This window comes from Podarcis melisellensis (genome assembly GCF_964234715.1).
Source record: "Podarcis melisellensis genome assembly, chromosome: 2".
Taxonomy (NCBI): Eukaryota; Metazoa; Chordata; class Lepidosauria; order Squamata; family Lacertidae; genus Podarcis; species Podarcis melisellensis.
Window position 1 is genome coordinate 40192967 of NC_138529.1, and position 21091 is coordinate 40214057.

General features: G+C 41.8%; 1 protein-coding gene and 1 long non-coding RNA gene across 5 annotated transcripts in view; one reads left to right on the plus strand and one right to left on the minus strand.

Moving 5' to 3' along the window:
• Positions 1-372: 372 nt before the first annotated feature.
• NDEL1 (nudE neurodevelopment protein 1 like 1) overlaps positions 373-21091 on the minus strand; it is a 44395-nt gene continuing 23676 nt past the window's right edge. For 3 of the 4 annotated variants that reach the window (XM_081895479.1, XM_081895481.1, XM_081895482.1), the window contains 9 exons: positions 18820-18917; positions 15885-16038; positions 14809-14957; positions 13983-14119; positions 12288-12461; positions 11469-11560; positions 10727-10878; positions 7368-7500; positions 373-1605 (listed from right to left, as the gene is read on the minus strand). In XM_081895479.1, coding sequence (XP_081751605.1) covers positions 7401-7500; positions 10727-10878; positions 11469-11560; positions 12288-12461; positions 13983-14119; positions 14809-14957; positions 15885-16038; positions 18820-18917 — 1056 coding nt within the window. In that variant the 3' untranslated portion in view covers positions 373-1605; positions 7368-7400. The remainder of the gene's footprint in view (positions 1606-7367; positions 7501-10726; positions 10879-11468; positions 11561-12287; positions 12462-13982; positions 14120-14808; positions 14958-15884; positions 16039-18819; positions 18918-21091) is intronic. The other variant, XM_081895480.1, reaches the window with a different exon arrangement.
• Positions 1493-7657, plus strand: LOC309360956. The gene is made up of 2 exons (XR_014164264.1): positions 1493-1615; positions 7353-7657. It is a non-coding gene; the product is annotated as an uncharacterized lncRNA (long non-coding RNA).

Sequence of the window (21091 nt, forward strand, 5' to 3'; positions counted from 1 at the left end):
CTCTGTTCAGTTGCCATCTTGACATTAAACAAGTTTTAAGTACTCCTCTTAGTTCTTAGTGTTTCCTGGCACCTGTCATGTGCTGCAGGAATCCAACATAGGTTAGGCATGTAGGAGAAGAGAGCCCCCTCCCTGGCTCCCACAATTCCAAAACACATGAAAAAGGATTCTCTTTGATCAGACCACCTCCACATCCAGTTGTAGATGCACTCACTCCCGTATTTACCCTCTACTGACAGCTAGCCACAGCTGTGGAAGGGAACTTGTATCAACTTTATAAGGAGAAGAACCTGCTCCACAGCGACACCACCCACTCACCAAAACAACACACAAAGCATAGGCAGAAGCATCTTTTCTGCAAAAGCCAATGTGTCCACATTAAAAGATCTTTATTTTTGGACCATCTCTCGTTGAACCACAGGATGGCAGTCACCACAGAAATCTGATACACTGTCCTAGGGAAAACATGCCTCAGAGATTCTGAATAAATAAAGCTACAAAGCCCAAGTTATGTACAAATATCTTAGGCAAAGATATTATGTTTACAAACCTATGTACAGTAAAACAAATGTAAACAGTAAATGCAGCAAAGGACACACAAGAAAAGGGCTGACAAAATCCAAGCTGTGAGTGGCAATTTGCCCCTAGCCTGCTCTGGCTTTTACTCCCTTCTCTTTCCCTTGCTCTTAGACAATTCCCACTAAATCTCACTAAGAAGCCAGAGCCCCAAACCACTGGGTTTATTGAAATAAGATAGACAAAAGCCAGCAGCATACGATGAAGCTGACTAAAATTTAAAAAAAATAAACAGGGGTGTTGCTCTACTTTAAAAATTACCAGCTTTGGTGAACAAGAGACATAATTGCACAACACACACATTTCTTGTGCTCCACAGAGGAGATACCACAGCTAGATCTTTAGCAGGGCTGCTCCATCAGGTCTCAAGCCCATTGGATACATCATCATTTCATTGGGAGTATGGAAGGTTCATACAGGTTCATCCTGCATCCCAAGCGTATCAGCTGGCCAGAGAAGTTCTAGGCCTTCCCTGGCTTCCCTTGAATATGAGCTGTCTCATCCAGAAAGGGGGCAGGGTGGGGAAAAGAAATACAGCACTGGGATCCTGTGTGCCTATGTGCAAAGTTTGGGGAGCAGTGGGAGGAGGTGGAGGAGTTGCTAAGGGGCCATCCAGCATCAAAGTAGGCCCAACTTAGCAGAGGTACAAAACTGGAGGGTGGGGCAGCAGGAGAAGGTGATTTAGGCAAGTGCAACTCCAGCATCCTGTGAGACAGACATCAGCGGTGACCACGTTAAAGAACGTCCACGATGGAAATAGAAGAAAATAGACTGTATTGACATAAGGAGTGCTCTGTGTGTGCTGGGATCTTCTCCAGGCAGCTTCTGAGTGCTACAACCCACTCAGCTCCAGCAGGGGGCACTAACGGAAAAGTTTTGCAAGCAGCTCTTGTTCCTTCACGAACTAATTAGAGTCCCATCATGGCCTTGCAACCCATTCATACACTCAGAGGGAGCATGCCTGGTGCTGATGATGGTCTGGACCCTCCTAGACCTGGTGGTGGGCCTTGGTCAAAGCCATTGACTGCCCTGTGGAACAGTAAGAGAAAATGGTCAATAAGAAGTACCGACAGATAAAAACTGCACTTGCTGCGCCATGTCACAAACACATGCAATGCTGAACTGTTTGTCTTGCAAGGGCTAGCCAAGTGTGTAAACTGAATTGTGAAAATCCAAAGGACTGTTAATCCTGCAAACTAAAGGCCAATAGTTCAGTTCCCAAAATGCATGCAGCAAGGGCAAGTCCCTTGATAGACACTTCTGTCTCCTTTCAGAATAGTCTTCCATTTGTTTTCCATTTTGGTATGTTTGTTTATATTTTACAATTGTATAATTTTGGGGGCTAACTGCAAAAAGGCAAAGTACACATGTATTTTCTATATATTCAATAGAACCATCTGCCTTTGGGGTTGTCATCAGGGGTAACAGGGCTTTTTGCTTATCTGGAAATACACCAAATGCTTTGTAAGCATATTTGGGTATACGAAATGGGTATTTTAGTGTGGCAGCACCTATACTTTGGAACTCCCTGCCTACTGACACCAGACAGACACCTTTCGTGTATCCTGTTCTACACCCACCTGCTTAAAACATTTTTGTTTAGACAAGCCTGTTCAGTCACAGATGTTGACATTTTTTAATCTTTTAAACTGATAATTTTAATATTTCTTGTAAACTACTGTTTCACTACCATCAAGGTGTGCATAAATAATGCCTTAGCATTACCACACAACCAAACACAGAAATTATCATCCAAGTTTTCCGGTCTATCAGAAAGCTATGAGAAGTATAAAACGCACAATATGCATTGACCAAACATCACACCTCCATGTAGAGGTGCTCCCGGATGCCACACAAATACCAAACCAACCCCTGTTTCTACCTCTTGCTCTTAGCCTAATCTCCAGTTGAAAAACTAGAGAAGGGGACTCATAATTTACCACAAGTCCCCAGAGCTAGGCTGCATGCAAATGTGGGACACACTCCTGCTGCTGCAACCCGGAAGAAAAGCAAAAATGAATTACATAAAGGACTAGGTGGCTCACAGAGCTAGTTAAATCTTTGCTGTGGGCTGTGTTACAATAGCTAAGAAATAGGTCTCAAATTCAATTATTCAAAAGTTGCAGAAGTGTTTCAGAGTTAGTTAGTTTTGCCAATGAATTGGAATTCCCATTGGTTCAATCTATATAATTGTGCCCTACACCCACAGCAAACTCTTCATTTAAGTAGAGGTTTCAGTGAATGGAAGTCCTGTTTTGCAAATTCCCCTTTTCTCCTGTCAAGGCCCTCCCCCCCCCACACACACTTCAAGGGCTCCCCAACTCTCTGGAATGTGTGTGCACACAGTGGACTGCAGAGGCCAGGGGGAATTCATATAAGCCTCTGATAGATCAAGAAACCATTTATTAGCAGAATATAATTGGATGCAACCCCCTAGCTACTTTTAGTGTGGTAGAGACAGAGAAGATGTTTATGATGCTAATGAACAGAAAAGTGTCAAGGGAGAATGGCCAGATCCATCGCATTGGACATTGAGACAGGGTGATAGAACATGTTGAATGACCTAGCCATTATATGCTCCATCCAGGTCAAGTGGTTTTGCACAAATTGCCTGTGTTTTCAAAATTTGCAATCCAATCACCAAGAATTGGGGTGATGCCAGATTATGTACTAGAAGGTGGATTCAGAAAGTTCCAGCAAGGTCATGGTTATGCATAGTTCTAGGCTCCCAAACCTACAGGCAGGGGACAACACTTCTGGAATACAAACATTCACTGATGAGGAGTCCAACTCCTAAACAGACCTGAACTTGTTGACTAGTATTCCCAGATACACTAATGTGGTGTTACCCACAAAATATGTACACATCCCTTTGAATATACTGATGTTTATTTCCAATTTCAGGTTTTTAAATGTACTAGGCTTGGACACAAATTAAGCACACAGTGATGATGCTGAAGTGAAACCCAATATATATGTCCAAACTTTCTCCCACTACATAGCTTGTCCCATACTGGACAGAGACAATTCCTACACAGATTGCAGCTGGAGGCTGCATCACAGCTATGGAAGTTCACTTAGCACTGAAAAGAGAGTGTCGTGGTCAATTGTACAATTCACTGATTAGCAGGCATCTAGTGGACTGCTAGGGCTTCCCAGGGCAAGCTAAATGATGGTGGTGTGAGCCCTACAGATAAGAAAAACTATTTCTAGGTCACAGATATTCTGAAGATGGCTTAAGGCAATTATAGGCTAACCTGTTCCTACAAAAACCACGCAAAGTGCTGGGGCTAGTCACACAAGGGATGTCATGGTAACAGCTGAGAACTGAGGTACAAGACTGTTCAAATTCAGGCCATTCACTGAACTGTAGTTCTGATGCAATAAAGCCCTAGCGAACTGTCAGTCAGCCATTTCTAGCCTACTTATCTCCTTAGAACTGGCTGAGGCAGGAGGCCCATTAAAGCCTCCCTCTGCCTTCCTGATTCAACAGCAGATTGAGCTGGAGAAACGCTGCATCAATATGAGCAGGCAAAGCTTCTTGCCTGTGGCATACTTCTCACTCAAACAGCAGAAGTGACTACATTCAGCAGTGACTTCCTCTCCCCCTACTTAAGCTGAAATCTATTGACAAAGAATGAATAGGGAGGTAGGGGAATGCCCTTCTCCCTTCAAGGCCTTTCCGCTCCATTTTTCAATGCAAAAGAAAAGACGCTGTGGAACAAAATCTAAAACTTATGAACTATTTTCACTTTTGGAATTATGGACAGGGCAAGCATCTGCTTTACCTGATGAAGGTCCCAGACTTAATCTCTAGGTAGAGCTGGGAGAAACTCCCTGACTGAAACCCTAGAGAGCCAATATATCAGTGTAGACAATAATGAGCTATAGGGACCAATGATTAGGCAGCTTTCTGTATTTGAGCAAAAGGACTTCACTTCCCCCTCCTCATCTGCAACAGACTTCCACACAATCAGAATTTTCTCTGAAGGGTCTCTAAACCTTCTGGAGCAGATTTTGGAGGTCTGTTGGTGGCAGGGGCAGAATGGAAGAACAGGTGAAATCTTGTTGGGCGAGTGGAATTCCACTGCATTGGAGCCAACCTAATGTGAATGACACCTTTTAATACAGGGCTTTAAAATATTGTTTCATCTTTATCGTACTTCCTTAATTTCTGATGTAAAGTGTTAGGTACTTTTTGAAGACATGCACAATTCTTAATGCCTACTCCAAATTCCTCCAATTGAAATTTGAGCATGAAATAAAATGATGCAAATTAAGTACACACTGAATTAAGAAACAAGCTAACATGCAAATATTGTTTCAAGCAGCAAACCTTCAGTTCACAGATTATGGAGAAGGAAACAGAAAATTGGAATCCACTGATCTTTCAGAAATGATCATGATTAGAAACAAATTTCATTGTGGGTATTTTCAAGGGTGTGCTTTAGTGTTCAATTAGGGTTTCATGTGGCTTATTTAGGGCATTTTTACCCTTGCCTTCCACACTTGCTGTGTGCTAATGACTAAAGAACTCAATCCTGTTATATAGGTGGAACCATTTTAGGCACGTCCAACTGGCACGATTGCAGACGCACAGGTCCTGTTGGAACCGGATGAAGGCTTATATGCACTCCACTGACGCGTATGGGGGCTGGGTACAGAACCCCTGCATGAAAAGGTCACCATCTGAATATAAAGCAGATATATATGAATCTTGCTTGTGATATGTGGTATCAATCCACTATCCCCTCATGTGTCTCCAGATTTTTTTTTATTAATTTTTTTTTCCCATTTCTGGATAAATGCTATGGACGGTGGACTGTTTCAAGGCCTAATTGTTAAAAAACTTTCATTTTGCTTATCACGATACTGATTGTTCCTGCTTTATGTGATCATTCCCCCCCCCCCATATTTTTACAAAAATAAGTTATCTTTATGCAATGTAAGCTTCAGCAGGTAGTAACTCTATTTCTGGGCCTATTTGTAATTGATGCTCAAATACAACTAAGGCATTTGTTTTAAAAATTTCATTAAATTTTACTGTTTGCTAAAGTACTAACTTTACACAATACATTTTATATTCAAGTTTGAAATTGATGAATAAGTACTTATATATATATTATTTTGTCTCAAAATTTCTAAGGGTTTGTTTTTCCATGGTTTGCAAATTTCCAGAAGTTTCATTTCTGTACACAGCGCACACCTCAAATCTGGCATGTATTTGTCCACTCAAATGGCATGCATGAAGAGGACAAGAGTTCAATAGAAGTATAGCATCCTGTTACGTAAAATCTATAAATCTAGTTACATGGCAATAAAAACCAAAAACCAATTCAGACACAAGATTAGTATCTCAGCCCCACACATCCCTGATAGGTGACACACACTCTCATCTCCACGCATCAGGCATCACACCAAAACAGTTGCAATTACCCATGAAATGTGCAGAGAATCTGACCTATCCAAAAAGGAGAGATGGAAACAATTCATATTGAAAACATCTGTTATGTCAAAAGACTTCCAGGCATCACTAATGAAATTGAGGTTCTTGAAGTCAATTTAGGAACTAGTATTAAAGCCAAAGGTGGGGAATTGCTTTCCAACTTCCACCAAGCATAGCACTAAAACAGCAAGATTAGAGTTGCCTAAAATCAATCCAGTTTACCATCTCATGTGTACCTTGCTTTGGGAACACTTTGCTGTTAGGGGTTCTACCTGCACAACTGGCATTCATGTATATTGTATATATTTCTAATAATATAGTCAGTGATCCTTAATGGCCTACCAGAGACCATTTTAAGTACGAGCTTGTACAACGTCAATACAGCTGTGTTTAGAATTTGATATCGCTGTACATTAATGCTAACATAAGGTACAAAGACACCAGCATGGAATTCTGGCTTGGGCTGGGATCTAAAGCGTGCTCTGCTGATGGTGCTCTCATTCTGCAATAGAAACGTGTGCTACTACAACGCAAGCAATTGTACTCTTGGCAATGAGATCTAAAGCAGGATGAGATATAAACCCTCCAAGGATTGCATATACACACCTGCCTTCATATCACATGCATTCACTCCCCCAGCCAACTTGGCTTGAAAAGAGTATTTTGGGGTTTTTGAAGCCCAGCTCCTGGAGGAGGGATGGATTTTCTGGAGATTGCAAATGGGCTGTGACAGACCATCACAACAATTAGGCTTGAGAAAAACCTTCTACTGTGGGCAACAGAAGGCTATTTATCAAGTTTAATTGCAGAGCACAGGAAGTTTTGGTGCAAAGGAAGTATTAACACTTTCCTTCCTAGGTGTGACAAACTGAAATGCTCTGGGAATAGCCTTTTTTTCATATTTAATTGTAGCAAGGAAGGGAACATTGTAGGCCAGATGGGGAGGTCTTAGGGATGACATATATCCCACAGGCCTATGGTTCCTCATCCCTAGTCTAACAAGCTCAAAAGACGAGTTTGCATGAAGTAATCTCAGCCACTTATCAGCCACCACCAATTTTCAGCATTACAAGGACATGAACAACTGGTTTATTCTCTGGTTCAGTCACAATTTCCAACTTCACTTAAGCTCCCTTGGCTTCAAGTTTCAACAAATGACTTAGTTAACTTTCCATATAAGCAGCCCTTAACAAGTTGTTCCTGCATGTCACTAGGTAGGACAGTACCCACCACACCCCAATTTAATATCCACTCAATTTCAATGCACCATAGAGAGTCAACAGTGTAAACAATTGCTACTAGCAGAACATTGGCAAAGCCAGCAATAGAGCAATGTGTGAGTTACCTCAATCAGTCCCACCACCCAACCATAGGCCATTCATAAGGCAGCAGCAGCAGCAGATTGGGTTGGGTCCATAAACATGCGTGGCTGTTTCAGGATCCAGCGACAATTGGGGGCAGGGAGAAGACTACAGGGGCTAGAGAAAGAGAGAGAGAGAAAGAAACAAACAAACAGGGGAGAAGGAGAAAAAAGAGCATGCCTAAGCTCACTTTCCATGCCCTAGCCAGCATGGCAATAAGATGGTAGCCAATTCACAATTACTCAGAAGGGCTTAAAAATATGCAAAAAATAAATCGCAGGTGGACTGAAAGGGAGGGTGGGGGAGAGACAAGGAGAAGCAGCAAAGGAAGAGGGACAGGATGCAGGGCCACAGAGTGTCAACATCGGGGCAAAAAGCAGAAGGAACTGAGAAAAGAAGAGTGGCCTTTGACTCTTCTATGCACGCTCCTGAACAACTTGAATACCTCCCTGCTTGCTGCTCAAGAAAACCCTGTGTATCTGCTTCATGAGATATAGCTCGTCGTTGTTATTTGTTCTACAGCACTACCTTGAAGACAGGATCACCAGATCTCTGTTAGACATATTCTTCAAGAGACAAGCTGCGAGAATCCCCTAACCACTGCCCAAAAGTAGGACTGCAGCTGCCTAACAGTACTGTTTACCAATTCTGTTGTTTCAGGTCTGTACTAGTTACTATAAACAACAGGGAGTTCTGCACTGAATGGGATATGGCATAGTGCAAGGTGAGGTCAGGGACTGGCAAAAAAAAAGGGGGACCAAACAGAAAGAAATTATTTCTGCAAAAGTGCAGAATGAGACTTGGGAAAACCTGAAGAGAATTTTGGAGAGAGATTTGTAAGAGGAAAACCAGGGTGTTCTAAAGGGATGAGCAGAAAGCAAAAAGAGGAGAGGGCAACAAAAACTAAGCCAATATAAGATGAGCTTAAGCAGATAAAAAGCACAAAGGACCTGAAAAGAGACACAAGACGAGGACTGATGCAGCAATAGAGGGATAACACAAAATATACACAAACCATGAATACTTCCAGCGGGTCAACTGCATGTTGCATTACACAAACCAGCCCAGCATGCAGCCCAGCATGAAGTGACCCTTTCCTACCTTACAATCTGCTTACTGTTCACAGTATGGCTCAAGATAGCAAGCGTGGGTTTTAAGAGGCTTGCCTCTGGATTCATGACCATGAGAAGCAAATCACACATTGAAGGCACACCCAATTCACATTGAGACTAAGTGTATCCACAAGCAATTTCCTATCCCACCTTTGTGCAAATGGCAAAGATGCAGCTTGGTCTGTAAGCTATACAGAAAACATCATTAAGCCAGGCACAAAGGCAGCCAGCAGAGCTTCTACTTTCATTTCCCCTCCCAAACTTCTGCTTATGTGGATTTAGTTTTGCACATGAAAGATGTACCACACTTTGTCCTAATCACACTTAGTCACATCTAGGTTAGACTGCTGTCTTGAGGTCTGTCAGGGGCTGCCTTTGAAAAAGGTACTAGAAATGCAGCTGTTAAGATTGCAACTGGTGCAGGCTGAATGGAACATAACACTTCAGTTTTGCAACAACTTCATTGCCTAACTCCCTGTTTATTTCACCTAAACAATCTCTGTGCAGGATAATTTAAGGATGACCCTGATCCTCCACAAGCCAAAGTATGGGGGAAGGTGGCATAGGGCAGGGCTTTCTTTGCAGTGGCTCCAAATCTCTGCAAAAAGAGTAGGAACATGGTTGACCATACACTATTTAAAACCTCACAAATGCTCAAGGCAGCATAGCTCCCGAAACTTTTCAAACAAACAGCTCTTAACTAGAGCTGGACCGATATTTTTGGCACAGCTCTTTTTGCCCATTTGCAGGGGAGGGGCATAAAAGGCTAGAATAATTTTTGCCCCAAATTGGGAAAGAGCAGAAGAAATTTCTGAGAAAGTTCTCTCAGTGAAAAGAGTGGAAGGGGCTTACCTTGCGTTCTATAATGAAATTACCAAGAGTGTGGATCATTTCAAACATTCTCAAGTTTGTCTTCCTGTACTTGATATGACAGAGGAAGAGAACCTCCTTCACATTCTCTATGGCAGTGGTTGAGAAAACTCCAGCCCACAGGCTAATTTGTTCTGCCAGGAGTCCTTAATATGGCCTGTGAGGCCATTTATCCTAAGCCATGCCCACCTGCCATCATAGGGAAAGGGACCCCTGGCCATTAGGTCCAGTCGGGACTGACTTTGGGGTTGCGGTGCTCATCTTGCTTTATTGGCCGAGGGAGCCAGCGTACAGCTTCCGGGTCATGTGGCCAGCATGACTAAGCCGCTTCTGGCGAACCAGAGCAGCGCATGGAAATGCCATTTACCTTCCCGCGGGAGCGGTACCTATTTATCTACTTGCACTTTGACGTGCTTTCGAACTGCTAGGTTGGCAGAAGCAGGGACCGAGCAACGGGAGCTCACCCCACTGCGGATGGGGGAGCTAAGGATCTGGCTTACCAACCAAATTCTATTTCCCACCACTGCCGTATAGTTTAAAAAAATAAAAATTTGGATCAGGACAACTTTGTGCAGGAATGGGTGAGTTAACCCAACCCTTCCCCTTCATGATCTTACCTAAATCAGCACATACACAACGGCATGACAGTTAACACGCAGGAAAAAAGGTCCTGTTGACCTTAAACCCTCTGCCTCCTCATTCTAAGAAGTAAAGTGAATCCAAGCCCACCACTACCCACAACATTTTCTTCTGTCCATCTTGAAATCTAATGGAAAACATATTCATTTTCCCAGGGGGACAAATGGTCCAACAAATATGAGGGTGGGAGTTCAGCTCACCACCATTACTAACCAACATTCTGTTAGACATACGTGGTAGCCATGATGGAATACTCCTGAGTTTCACTGATGGCATGTGAAGGCTAGGTTGTTTCTTACTTAACAAGCTTCACTTAACTCTTGGGAAGAAACCAAAGCATGAAGTGTCACAGTAAGCCAAACAAATCTGACCTCATGATGCCTTGCTTATTTTGAGTGATGTTCCACTATTTGCTATTAACACCTTTCCCCAACTGTACAGAACACTCTAAAGGGCCCACTACAATTTCTTGAAGGTTGCCAAGCCAGCTTCCTAGCGCTACAGCTTAGGTGCCAAATTGGAGAACATGAAAGCTCAGATTCGCATCCACAGAGAGTCAATGTATCCTGTTCTCTGGCTTAACAAGAGGCCTGTAGATGATGGGCTTCCATAAGTTGCACCCTATAACCACAGGAAATATGTCCATAGGCCAAAGGTTGGAAGCTTTTGTCTATTAGCATACAAACTACATCCCTGAAAGATTGAGCACAACGAGAACTTACGCTTTGTCATAGAATGTCGTGTGTCCTGAATGACAGAACTTCATGCCATTGCTGTTTATCATGCTGCTGTTTATGTTCCCTGAAATGTAAGATTTCCGCGATGCCTGGTCCTTCGCAAAGTTTCTACAAGCAGCTAATTTTGATTCCAAGGCCTGAGAAAGAAGTAGATAACAGAGCTTTTTATTTAAAGTAATTTGCCTTAATGAGGGAATAGGAGAAATAGAATCAACATCAGCAGATTCAACAAAATATAAGATGGAGCAATGACTCAGAGCAGTCAGTCAATCTTCTGATTCCACTTATGTCACATTCTTAGTAAGAGAAGCTGATTTGAAAAGTCTGCTCTTGAATAGAACATGGATTCCCAAATGCAGGACAGGCCAGAATTCTTCAGAGAACTAATTCCAACTCTCTCTCTCTCTCTCTCTCTCTCTCTCTCTCTCTCTCTCTCACACACACACACACACACACACACACACAGAGAGAGAGAGAGAGAGAGAGAGAGAGAGAGAGAGAGAGAGAGAGTGAGTTGGCTCAAACATCTTGAAGCAGATACCTCCATTCACAATGCTATTAACAATACATTTGTTTCACTTAGCATCCTTGTTTACATAACATAACAAAGAGTGTGACAGAATCAGTATGCAACAGTATCAATGAAAGGCCTAGGCTGCTTTAAACATAGCCTGGAACTCTGAAAGAGAGAATAAATAAGTCATGCATAATAAAGAAAGGCTCTTACCCCAACTTTCCTTAGGAGATCACCTACAATATTGAGCGCAGATATTCTGGCAGAGGGAGTAAGGGGACTGGTACCAAAACCGTTGGGAAGAGCTGCAGATGGGAAAAGACAACAGACTAGTCACATGGATGTACATATGAACAAAAAAGGAAAATGAAGAGCATGCCTACTCATGTTCCCTGGCCCCAAGAACAGTTGCTCTCTGGGAAAATATCACCACTACACATATTTATGAAGACAAACTATCTCAGTGAGTTCCCTAAAACCTTATCTCACAATCTTCAAATATCTACATTGCCATTATATGGGATAGGACTTGATAACGAAAACAAGAAGCAATGGAAAAATAATCAACCATTTTATTTGTATGCCACCTTTACAAAGTTAAAAACATGCTGAAGGCAGCTTATAAAAATGTAACAAAAGTAGTCCTAAAAAAGAAACAAAACATCAAAAAGTATACAACCAAACTGAACGATTTCCACATAAATAAGATACAAAAAAACCCCCAGCAACAGCAGCAACACATACACACCACAAAAAGCCCGCTCAAGATTCTTTCAGCAGCCTCAGCTTTTGTAGCTGGAGTCAGTCAGGGTCATACACTCACAGGCCAGGTGGAAAAAATTAAGTCTTAATTAATACACAAATAAATCTTTGTTGCTTTATATGGCTCAAAATTTGTTCTTTAATTTCTACTCTGAGACTGGCCCACTATTTCTACATTACTACAGCTGTGCAAGAACTGTGCAAGTTCTACATTCACACACAATGTAAACAGTAGAACATTCAAAGCATAACATGTTTATTGTGTTCTACCTTTTGGAGAGGGAAAGCTGTTCTCACAGCTTTTCCCAACAGGTGTTGCTGGCAGTGAGAGTGATGCTTGGACAGCTGAATCCATCTTCTCACAGTCCAGGGTTGGGGAACTAGGAGCTGACTTCCTGGTCACTTCCTGTTGCCTTTCCCGTACTGCTAATTCTTGTCTTAAATCTGTAAGTTTGAAGAAGAATATATTGCAGATGTGTCCCATAACACAGAGAACACATCCACCTTACCCTCCAATTTCTGCTGTACTCATTTCTCTGGGGATTGCTACCATCTCTGAGTAGGTTGTGAAGACCGAATGAGACACAAACAGAACGTTGGCTGGAGCTGAATGACTTGATCTCAAAGCCTAACTTGGACAAGACTTCCTTTGAACTAAAGCTTGAAGTCAATAATGAACAATTTCCATTGTCTATCAATGCAAGTTACACAGAAGTAGCATTACTAATAACCCTTAAGCAAAGGCAAACTGCCCATCAGGTAAATTCACCTCCCTCCTCCCACTAGCTTTTATGAATGTACTCCTTAGCTATCAAGCATCTGCTTGGCTGACACAGCATATTCATATTTACCTCACACTTCCATTGTGGAAAAGACACTTTTTGTTGAAACGTCAAAAGAACCCAAGTCTATAAAATATACACACTCTTATTTTATTTTACCAAATTATAAGTGCAGGCAGCACACTACAACAGGGAGAGACAAGAGGTCTGTGCAGAATGGCACAGCAAGGTCTTCTTAGTGTCTTGCCGGGTACTGGTTGCCAGGAGCTGAGGCTGCCTCAAATCAACCAAGCAAGCAGGCAAAAGAGCCCTGTCAGCCAGTCCACCAGCCCTTGATGTTGGGAATGGACAGACAAGTCCCAGGACCTTGTGGGGCAGTGTGAAGAGGCACCTCTCTTTGTGGCAGGAGAGCAACTCAAGAGACCAGGGGCGGCAGCAGCGGCTGCCCAAATGACTCCCAAGGAGAGGAGGCTAAGGGAACACTCTACAAGGGAGCGTGTTTGAAAAACGGTGAGTGGCTGCCAGCTCTGCAGGCAAGGGGTGACATAACTGGGCTCCTGAGCCTCACAGGGGTGCCGCAGAAAGAATGTTGAAGGTGCCAGACATGCCTTTATCTATGTACTGCTGAAGCCTATTCCGAGAAATGTTCCACAAGTCAGGGATTTCCAAAGGAGATTACATAAGTACAGATGGGTTTCAAAGCTACTTAATATGTATTTCCTCATCAAATCTGGTCTGCTGATGTCCAATAGATCGTTGATTCATGTTCTGAAATATGATAGCCACTACATAAAGCATGGCTGGGAAACCTATTTGCCTCCGCAGGTCAAATCCTTATCAGGATCAGCCTTGTAAGCCAAATATGACATGACATCACATGATTGATAGGTAGGCAACCCCACCCATCTCTCAAAATACCTTGTGTGAACTTTCCAGGCACCGACCTGGCTGTTTGGTGCTTGGAAACCAGTAGTAGTTCAAAGCCCTTTTACTGTTTCTATGAACCTATGGCTAGGCAATACCTGCTTTCCAACATCCTAATATATCGCCAGCTAAACTTCACGATATGACAATATATTACGATTTGGCTTACATTTGTACCCACAGTTCATTCTAAAAGTTCCTATTTATTCCTTCACAACCAGATTCCATCTTCATTAACTAAGCATTAATTTAGCAATACCTCTTGCTTCATCCTTCAGCCTTTGTACAGAAACTAGCAGAGATTCCTTGTCATCTAACTCGCTTTCCAAAAAGGCATTTCTCTCAATGGCCTGATTCAGTCTTTGTTCAAAGTCTTCCAAGGAAACAATTGTGGCCCTAGAGACACACAGAGAAAAACAGAGGATACAGCTCTTCAGTGCACATTCAACAGTAACTTCTAAAACTATCGTATTATAAGTCATGGTTAGGTTGTGGTCGGTAACTTTCTGAATTTATTTGCAAGGATGCCCTAAATCCCTGAGAGCAGGATTTCATTTTAAAGGTGTTGGCGGCTCCTATTTGTGATATATATACTTAACTATAAATAAAATAAATTAATTTTTTTGGCACAGTTGGTGCCAACCTGATGCTGTGGGCTGTAGATGTAGCAGAAATCATTGACCACTTTCCTCACAGCACATTCTGAATGCTAATTTATCATTCTGGAGAGAATCAGTCCAACCAGGCACAAACACTACACACATACATATATTTTTTTATGGGGACAGTGCAAAACAATTTGTTGTATAAATTGAAATTATAGTCATTGCGTGTTTTACATTAATGCTTCAAAATTCAATCATATTTTTTGCTAACCCAAGAGGCTACCACATGAAAGAGGTTTTGGACATATGATAAGCACTGTAGATGTTTTAGTTACACAACTGCATCAGTATCAATTCACTATTTATAGCATACAAGGTTCTTTGGAAGCTACTGAAACAAAAACCTGAGCAGTAAGGCAATATAAGGAAGTATCTGTCTCAGGAAGGGAACAGACTACCACCCAACACCATGACCCTTACCTCTTAGCACGCTCAAGGTCATCATTGGATTGCTCTAGCTCTCTCACATATTTATGCAGCTGGTCTTTAATTGCCCGGGTCTGACTCAAGTCATCCTCCAACAAAGACACTTGCTTGTAGCTTTGTGAATACTGGTGCTCAAGCTTTTCCTGAAAGCACAAGAGTATTAAGTATTCTGCTGCTTTGAAATTAACAAAGTGATTTAGAAGCATTCCTGCTATCCCCTGTGCTACTTCCTCAAACTCACATTCATATTTGCAGATACATTTACAGACTACCTAGCCTATATAAGCAGACCAAGTCACACCCAGCAGGACTTGACCAATTTTCTTCTCTTTTTCTCCTCAATGCCTACCACATTTCTGAAAAGCAAATTCACATATGAGATGTGTAGCTACTAAAGAGCCCCTCAGATAAGAGACTCATATTGATAGGGACAGCTTGTCTTAAGGGGTGTGGTGGCTACAGTATGCTCAAGCCCTCATCTAAGACCACAAAGCAAGCATGTTTTTTCATTATACTGGATGGTTGTAAGTAACCAAGTACTCTTAGTACAGAAGATCCAAGTTACAGTATCTTTAGGTTTATGGGAGAGAATGCAATTCTCCAGAAGCATGTCAGGGCAGTATGGCAGTTCACTGTGTCTTTGAACTGCAACTAAACTCTTATAGCCTTGCAACCAGAGTGCTGCCAACAGCAATGCATACACCTTTCAGATAGGATTCTGCCAAAACATCTTCTCTTCCCATAGTGTACTCATAGTACCAAGCAGTCCTTTCACGTGTAAAAGGCATTAGAATACACCAATGTTCACTCTTAAAAGCCCTTTAATAGACATTGAGCACTAGTTTTAAGCTCCAAGGCTTGTTAGGCTGCTCACTTTCCAGTGACTTTTGAAAATCTGGTGGGCTAAAAGACTATAAAAATAAGAGAAAGGATAGGCCACAATTAACTGGCCTTGAAACCTAAGTGTAGCTTTAGAGCAATGTCTTGATAATGAAGTGAGCTATAAATGCAACAATAATTTCCTATTCCAGATTTGCCTCCACCAACACTGCTAACAGATGCAGTCGTACCTTTAAAGTTTCCACTTCTTGCTTTAATCTTTGGTTGTCTGCTTGCAAGTCCCGGTTCCTCTGTTCAGCCTGTACCAGCTGAGCCTCCAACTCTGCTTCCAGTTCTCTGCTGCCCTCCTGAAATTCTGCCAGCTCGTCACGGGCCTCCTGGAAACTGTAAGAAGAATGGTGATGATGAGTGAGGCGTTACTCCAACCATGCCTCCATCCTGTCAATATGGTATTAGCAAGCTCTTAACTACTTCTTCCCACTGAACCTCAAAAGGACCAAAAGTATTTACTGCTGCATTATGTGAAGAATTATTGTGTGGAGGTTAACCACGATTCTTGCTGAAAGCCTACTGAAAGAATTGCTGCACACTATCTATGTGCATACCCATAGAAAGAAAAAAATAGTCTTCCAAACAATAGAATCCTTTGTGTCACTTGAGACACATGCTCTTTCAAAATACTGTGTTGCTTGTGATGCTATACTGTTTAAAGTTAATAATGAGATTAATAAACATGTTGTTTGGACACCAAGCAGTAGAAATCCCTGGGGCCCCAGAGAGCTGCTGTTTTCCCCTCCCCTTTAGTGCACTTCTCTTGCATCTAACTTACTCTCCAACCAGTGGAATATTTGTAATTTGCCCTTCCTTTTCCCCTAACAACCAGAATCCATCTTTCCTGTGGTGAATTCACCTGAAATTAGGTGGAGGAGGAGGAGGAGTTTGGATTTGATATCCCGCTTTACCACTACCCTAAGGAGTCTCAAAACAGCTAACAATCTCCTTTCCCTTCCTCCCCCACAACAAACACTCTGTGAGGTGAGTGGGGCTGAGAGACTTCAAAGAAGTGTGACTAGCCCAAGGTCACCCAGCAGGTGCATGTGGGGGAGCGGAGGCAAGAACCCGGTTCACCAGATTACGAGTCCACTGCTCATAACCACTACACCAAACTGGTTCTCCCTATAAGTTATTTTCTAAAAATATTACTACAGTAAGTGTGGCTGGATGTTAAAGAATCCTGTCCCTGCAAAAGGCAAAAGTGAAGGCTTTTCAAAGAGGCTTAGGCATGTCTCCTGCACTCATTCACAATTCACTGTATAGTTAATTTACTATACAATGGTCTACATGTTTACTCAGAAGCAAGTCTCTTCAAGTTTAATGAAGCAGCGTAGGCTTTGGTTTAGGGTTGACAATGTGGAAAATCAGGGTTTGTATTTATTTTATTTAAACAATTTATTTACACTTAACTACAATAGCATCCAAGTAGTTTGCTAATATATGCCTTTAACATCTATATGACAAGCTGAAATACAACAGGTTAAGCTGTTTCTAGTATGGAAATATAAATATGGGGAAAGCTTAATCATGAATGTACTCTAATTTTGGATTATGCCATGCCATTTATGCAGGGTGCCCACAGCACTCTCAAAAATCAAAAACTGCACACTGCTCCAAAAAAGCTTGCAACCACTGGCCTGTGCCCACATCTGGGTAACCACTGAAAGGTATTTGTAAACTGCAGCCAGTGCAAAATTGAGCAGGTAGATTGTTAACTTGACTGGGATCAGATGGTCTGAACATAGTAACACCGATCTGGCCTGACTACATTGGCTAACAGTTAGTTTCTGAGTGCAATTCAAAGTGTGGGTTTTGACCTATAGAGCCTTATGCTGCTCAGAACCCGCAATACTTTAGGGACCACTTCTCCTTGTATGAACTTACCCAAACCCAGGGATTTTCAGAGGCCCCTCTCTGTGTGCCTCTTCAGAGGGAGGTATAGAAGGTGACAACTTGAGAATGGGCTTTTTCAAGGGTTGCTATCCATTTGTGGAATCCTCTCCCTATGAAAACCTAGCACCATCACTGTCAGCTTTCAGACACCAGGCTAAGACATTCCTATTTGCCCAGGCTTCTGATTAATTGGGATAATACTGTAGTATGTTTTCTGGCCTGTTTGTGGTGTTAATATTTTATTTGGGTACAATAGGCTTCAACCTTTTTACAATATTACTGGATGAGTGCCTTTAGATAAAAAACTGTAAGTCACTTGGAGACTCTTAAAAGTGATGAATAAACAAGGCACTAATAACCTGAGGATGCTGTTGAATCCTTTTTGCTATTGCTAAAAAAATAGAAATTGAAAACCACTGCCAATCCCCCGCAAATTTCCCAATAGAGTAGTTTCTACCCATCCCTGTGTTAACTCCTTAAAAACTCACACCACACATCTTGTTTAGGAAGCCAACATCACTTTTTCCCCCTTTTATTTTTCAAACCATACTGATCTAGGCAAGAAGAAGCTAACAAAACTATACAAAAATTACCCACCAAGTCAGAACAATGAATCTACTATCTATCTAATCTCGGGGGGGGGGGGGTCCTGGTAGCCCATAATGGCTGTCTTTGTCTTTCATTCCATACCAGTATTCAGGCAGGAAACTGAATTCATTCAGATCACGCATGTGCTGGGCTGCTATCATTGCAAATATACAAGAATCAGAGGCTTAAACAGCATCCTAATCACTAGAGGGAGTCAGAAGCTCCTATAATCTCAGAACAACCTTATTTACCAAAATTAGGCTGCACTGTACCTAAACTAAACTTCAGTAAAACTAGAACTTTTAAAGATATACAGTTTAACCCCACAGTGAAGCATGAGACAATCTGCCAAGGGCAGCAGTCAGCAGCATTCTTGAGATGATAAAGGACCCCATTGTTTGCAAAGGCAGATTTCAAACAGTGCAAGGCCACTACTGACAAAGAAATTCTATTCCTGCATCCCAGAGCACATAGCTCACAGCTTTGCTGAAGACATGTGGCTTCCAACCACTTGCTTCTTACTGCTGTGACAGACATTTAAAAGGTTACCGCAAAGAAAGCAATTTAAATGCATTTAAATTGAAATGCATTCTAGAAATGAAACTCAGTAAACTACTACTAGAACCATACCTTTGTTTATATTTCAAAGATAACTCCTTCCAGTATGCAGTTTCTTCCTCTGGACATGAGAACTCAGGGATTTCTTCACAGTCCATGATCATGGTCACCTGCAAAATCCAGAGTGTTTAACAGGAAGCTCCTGATATGGCCTACTGGTTTCAGACAAGCCCCAGGACTCTCAGGATTCCAAAGCAACAAGTAGAACTATACCTCACCTTCTATTCATCTCAAAAGAAATGAGTATGGGTGATTGGCAAAAAAATTTATCAGCAGTTAAAATGTTTTAAGTCTGGGTCATGCTGGCCACATGACCCAGAAGCTGTACGCCGGCTCCCTCAGCCAATAAAGCGAGATGAGCGCCGCAACCCCAGAGTCAGTCACGACTGGACCTAATGGCCAGGGGTCCCTTTACCTTTACCTTAAGTCTGGGTTGAACCAGGCCACCAAGAGTTCTCTGAAGATGCATGGTTGCATTTAAATTGAATACCACTTTAAATGTTTTGGGAAAACAAAATAAAAACACACCCAAAATGTACCCTGCTATTCAAAGAAGGGTTAACGGAGTTGGAACAAATCCAGCTAAGGAATATGCAAATGACCACATTTTAAGACAGGCATTGGCTTTTCAGCCAGGTGGTAAGACCTGTAATTACTGGAACTAACAAGTCTATCACCCACTGAATAAGATCATAGAAGTAAAGTCTGGTCAGCCATTTAAGCAGAGCAAAGGTTTGTTCCTGCCCTACAGACAGTGAGAGGCTGAAAGGTTTCAAACTGCCCTTTCTTTAGCACCTGAATACAGTAATGAATAGAAATTGGCAGAGTGGCTCTACAACATTATCTGTTCAGAAGCACAAAGATAATGAACTGCTTTGACATGCCAACAAAAACATAGGGTAGCACTTCAAGAGTACATTGAAGGCATAGACAAAGCACTATAGCTGATGGAGGCTAGAAGCTCTACTAGAGGTATGGGGAATCTCCAGACTGTGACCCAATTAGGCCCAGCATGGGTCCCAATTTAGCCTGCTATCTCCCTTATACTACACAAAACTTGTTCCAAATCTGACATGGTATGTGACATCAGCTGAGGGCAGGTGGAAACATGGTTGCCAGTGCACAACCTTAAAGTAGACTCCTGGTTGTGCTGAGAGGTGCTCAGTTAAATCTTCCTGGTATCAACTGTGCTATTGATTTCTAGCAGAGAACTTGCACAAGTGACGCTGATACAAAACCCCACGCATATATTAAGTAAAATAGAATCATCACCACCCGATCCCACCCCCACCCACCATGGCCCCCTCCACCTCTTCCCCCTTTTCTTCCTAATATAACAGTCATGTCTCAACAAATGAAACTGATCTGTAGAAAATGTAACTTGAAAAAAGGCATTTCACATACTTTTATAAACCAAGAAATCTTTAATAAAAAATACATTAAACAAAAAAACTGTGCTATTGATTTCCTCATGGGGAACTCCACAGTCAATCCTTGAAGCGACCTGCAAAGAATGCAGAAGCATTTTTTGCAAGCTCCTTGCAAAGAGCCCTGGTCAGCACTCCCCCTAGTGCTATGACCCACTCCAGATCACTGAAGCTTTTTAAAATGTTAAACATAGGCAATTTCTCATAATCCATCTAGTTTAGCCCTCTGTAGTGCACAATTCCAAGCAGCATTTGTTCCTCCTGTTTTATTTTTCTTATTTAACAGGATTTATATAGCACTTGATCAAAACGTCTTAGCAAGTTACAATAAATATACATTAAGATTACCAATAAATTTAGATATCAAAAGCAAGTTCAATTTTTTTTAAGGCCAATAGGACTCATTATATATAATTTTTACTGCCCTTAAATCATATTCCCACAAAAGTTTGAAAAATAAAATAATAATAATAATAATACAATTAAAATTTAGCCAGCTGCTTCCAGAGGACTGTTAAATCCCCCATTCCTTCAACAGATGATCACTGCTAGCATCTGAGTCAATGTTGCAGCCACTCAACTACAAAGAAGGCATTTGTTTTACTAACTTTTGAGGTGCCACACAGGAAGGAATGAACTGCATTCACGATAGCTTTTCATCCTCCGCATGTATATAGATTCTAATGTTGTTAACCAAAGAATACTGCTGAATTCTGACAAGCATCAATAGCCATTTCTCCCTCCAGGGAAACAAACTGGCGCATCCCACATTTCTGTGACCCACATTTCTGACCTGAACATTCAAAGCACACACATAGTATTCTACTTCATCTTACTGTACAAAACATGACAAAGAA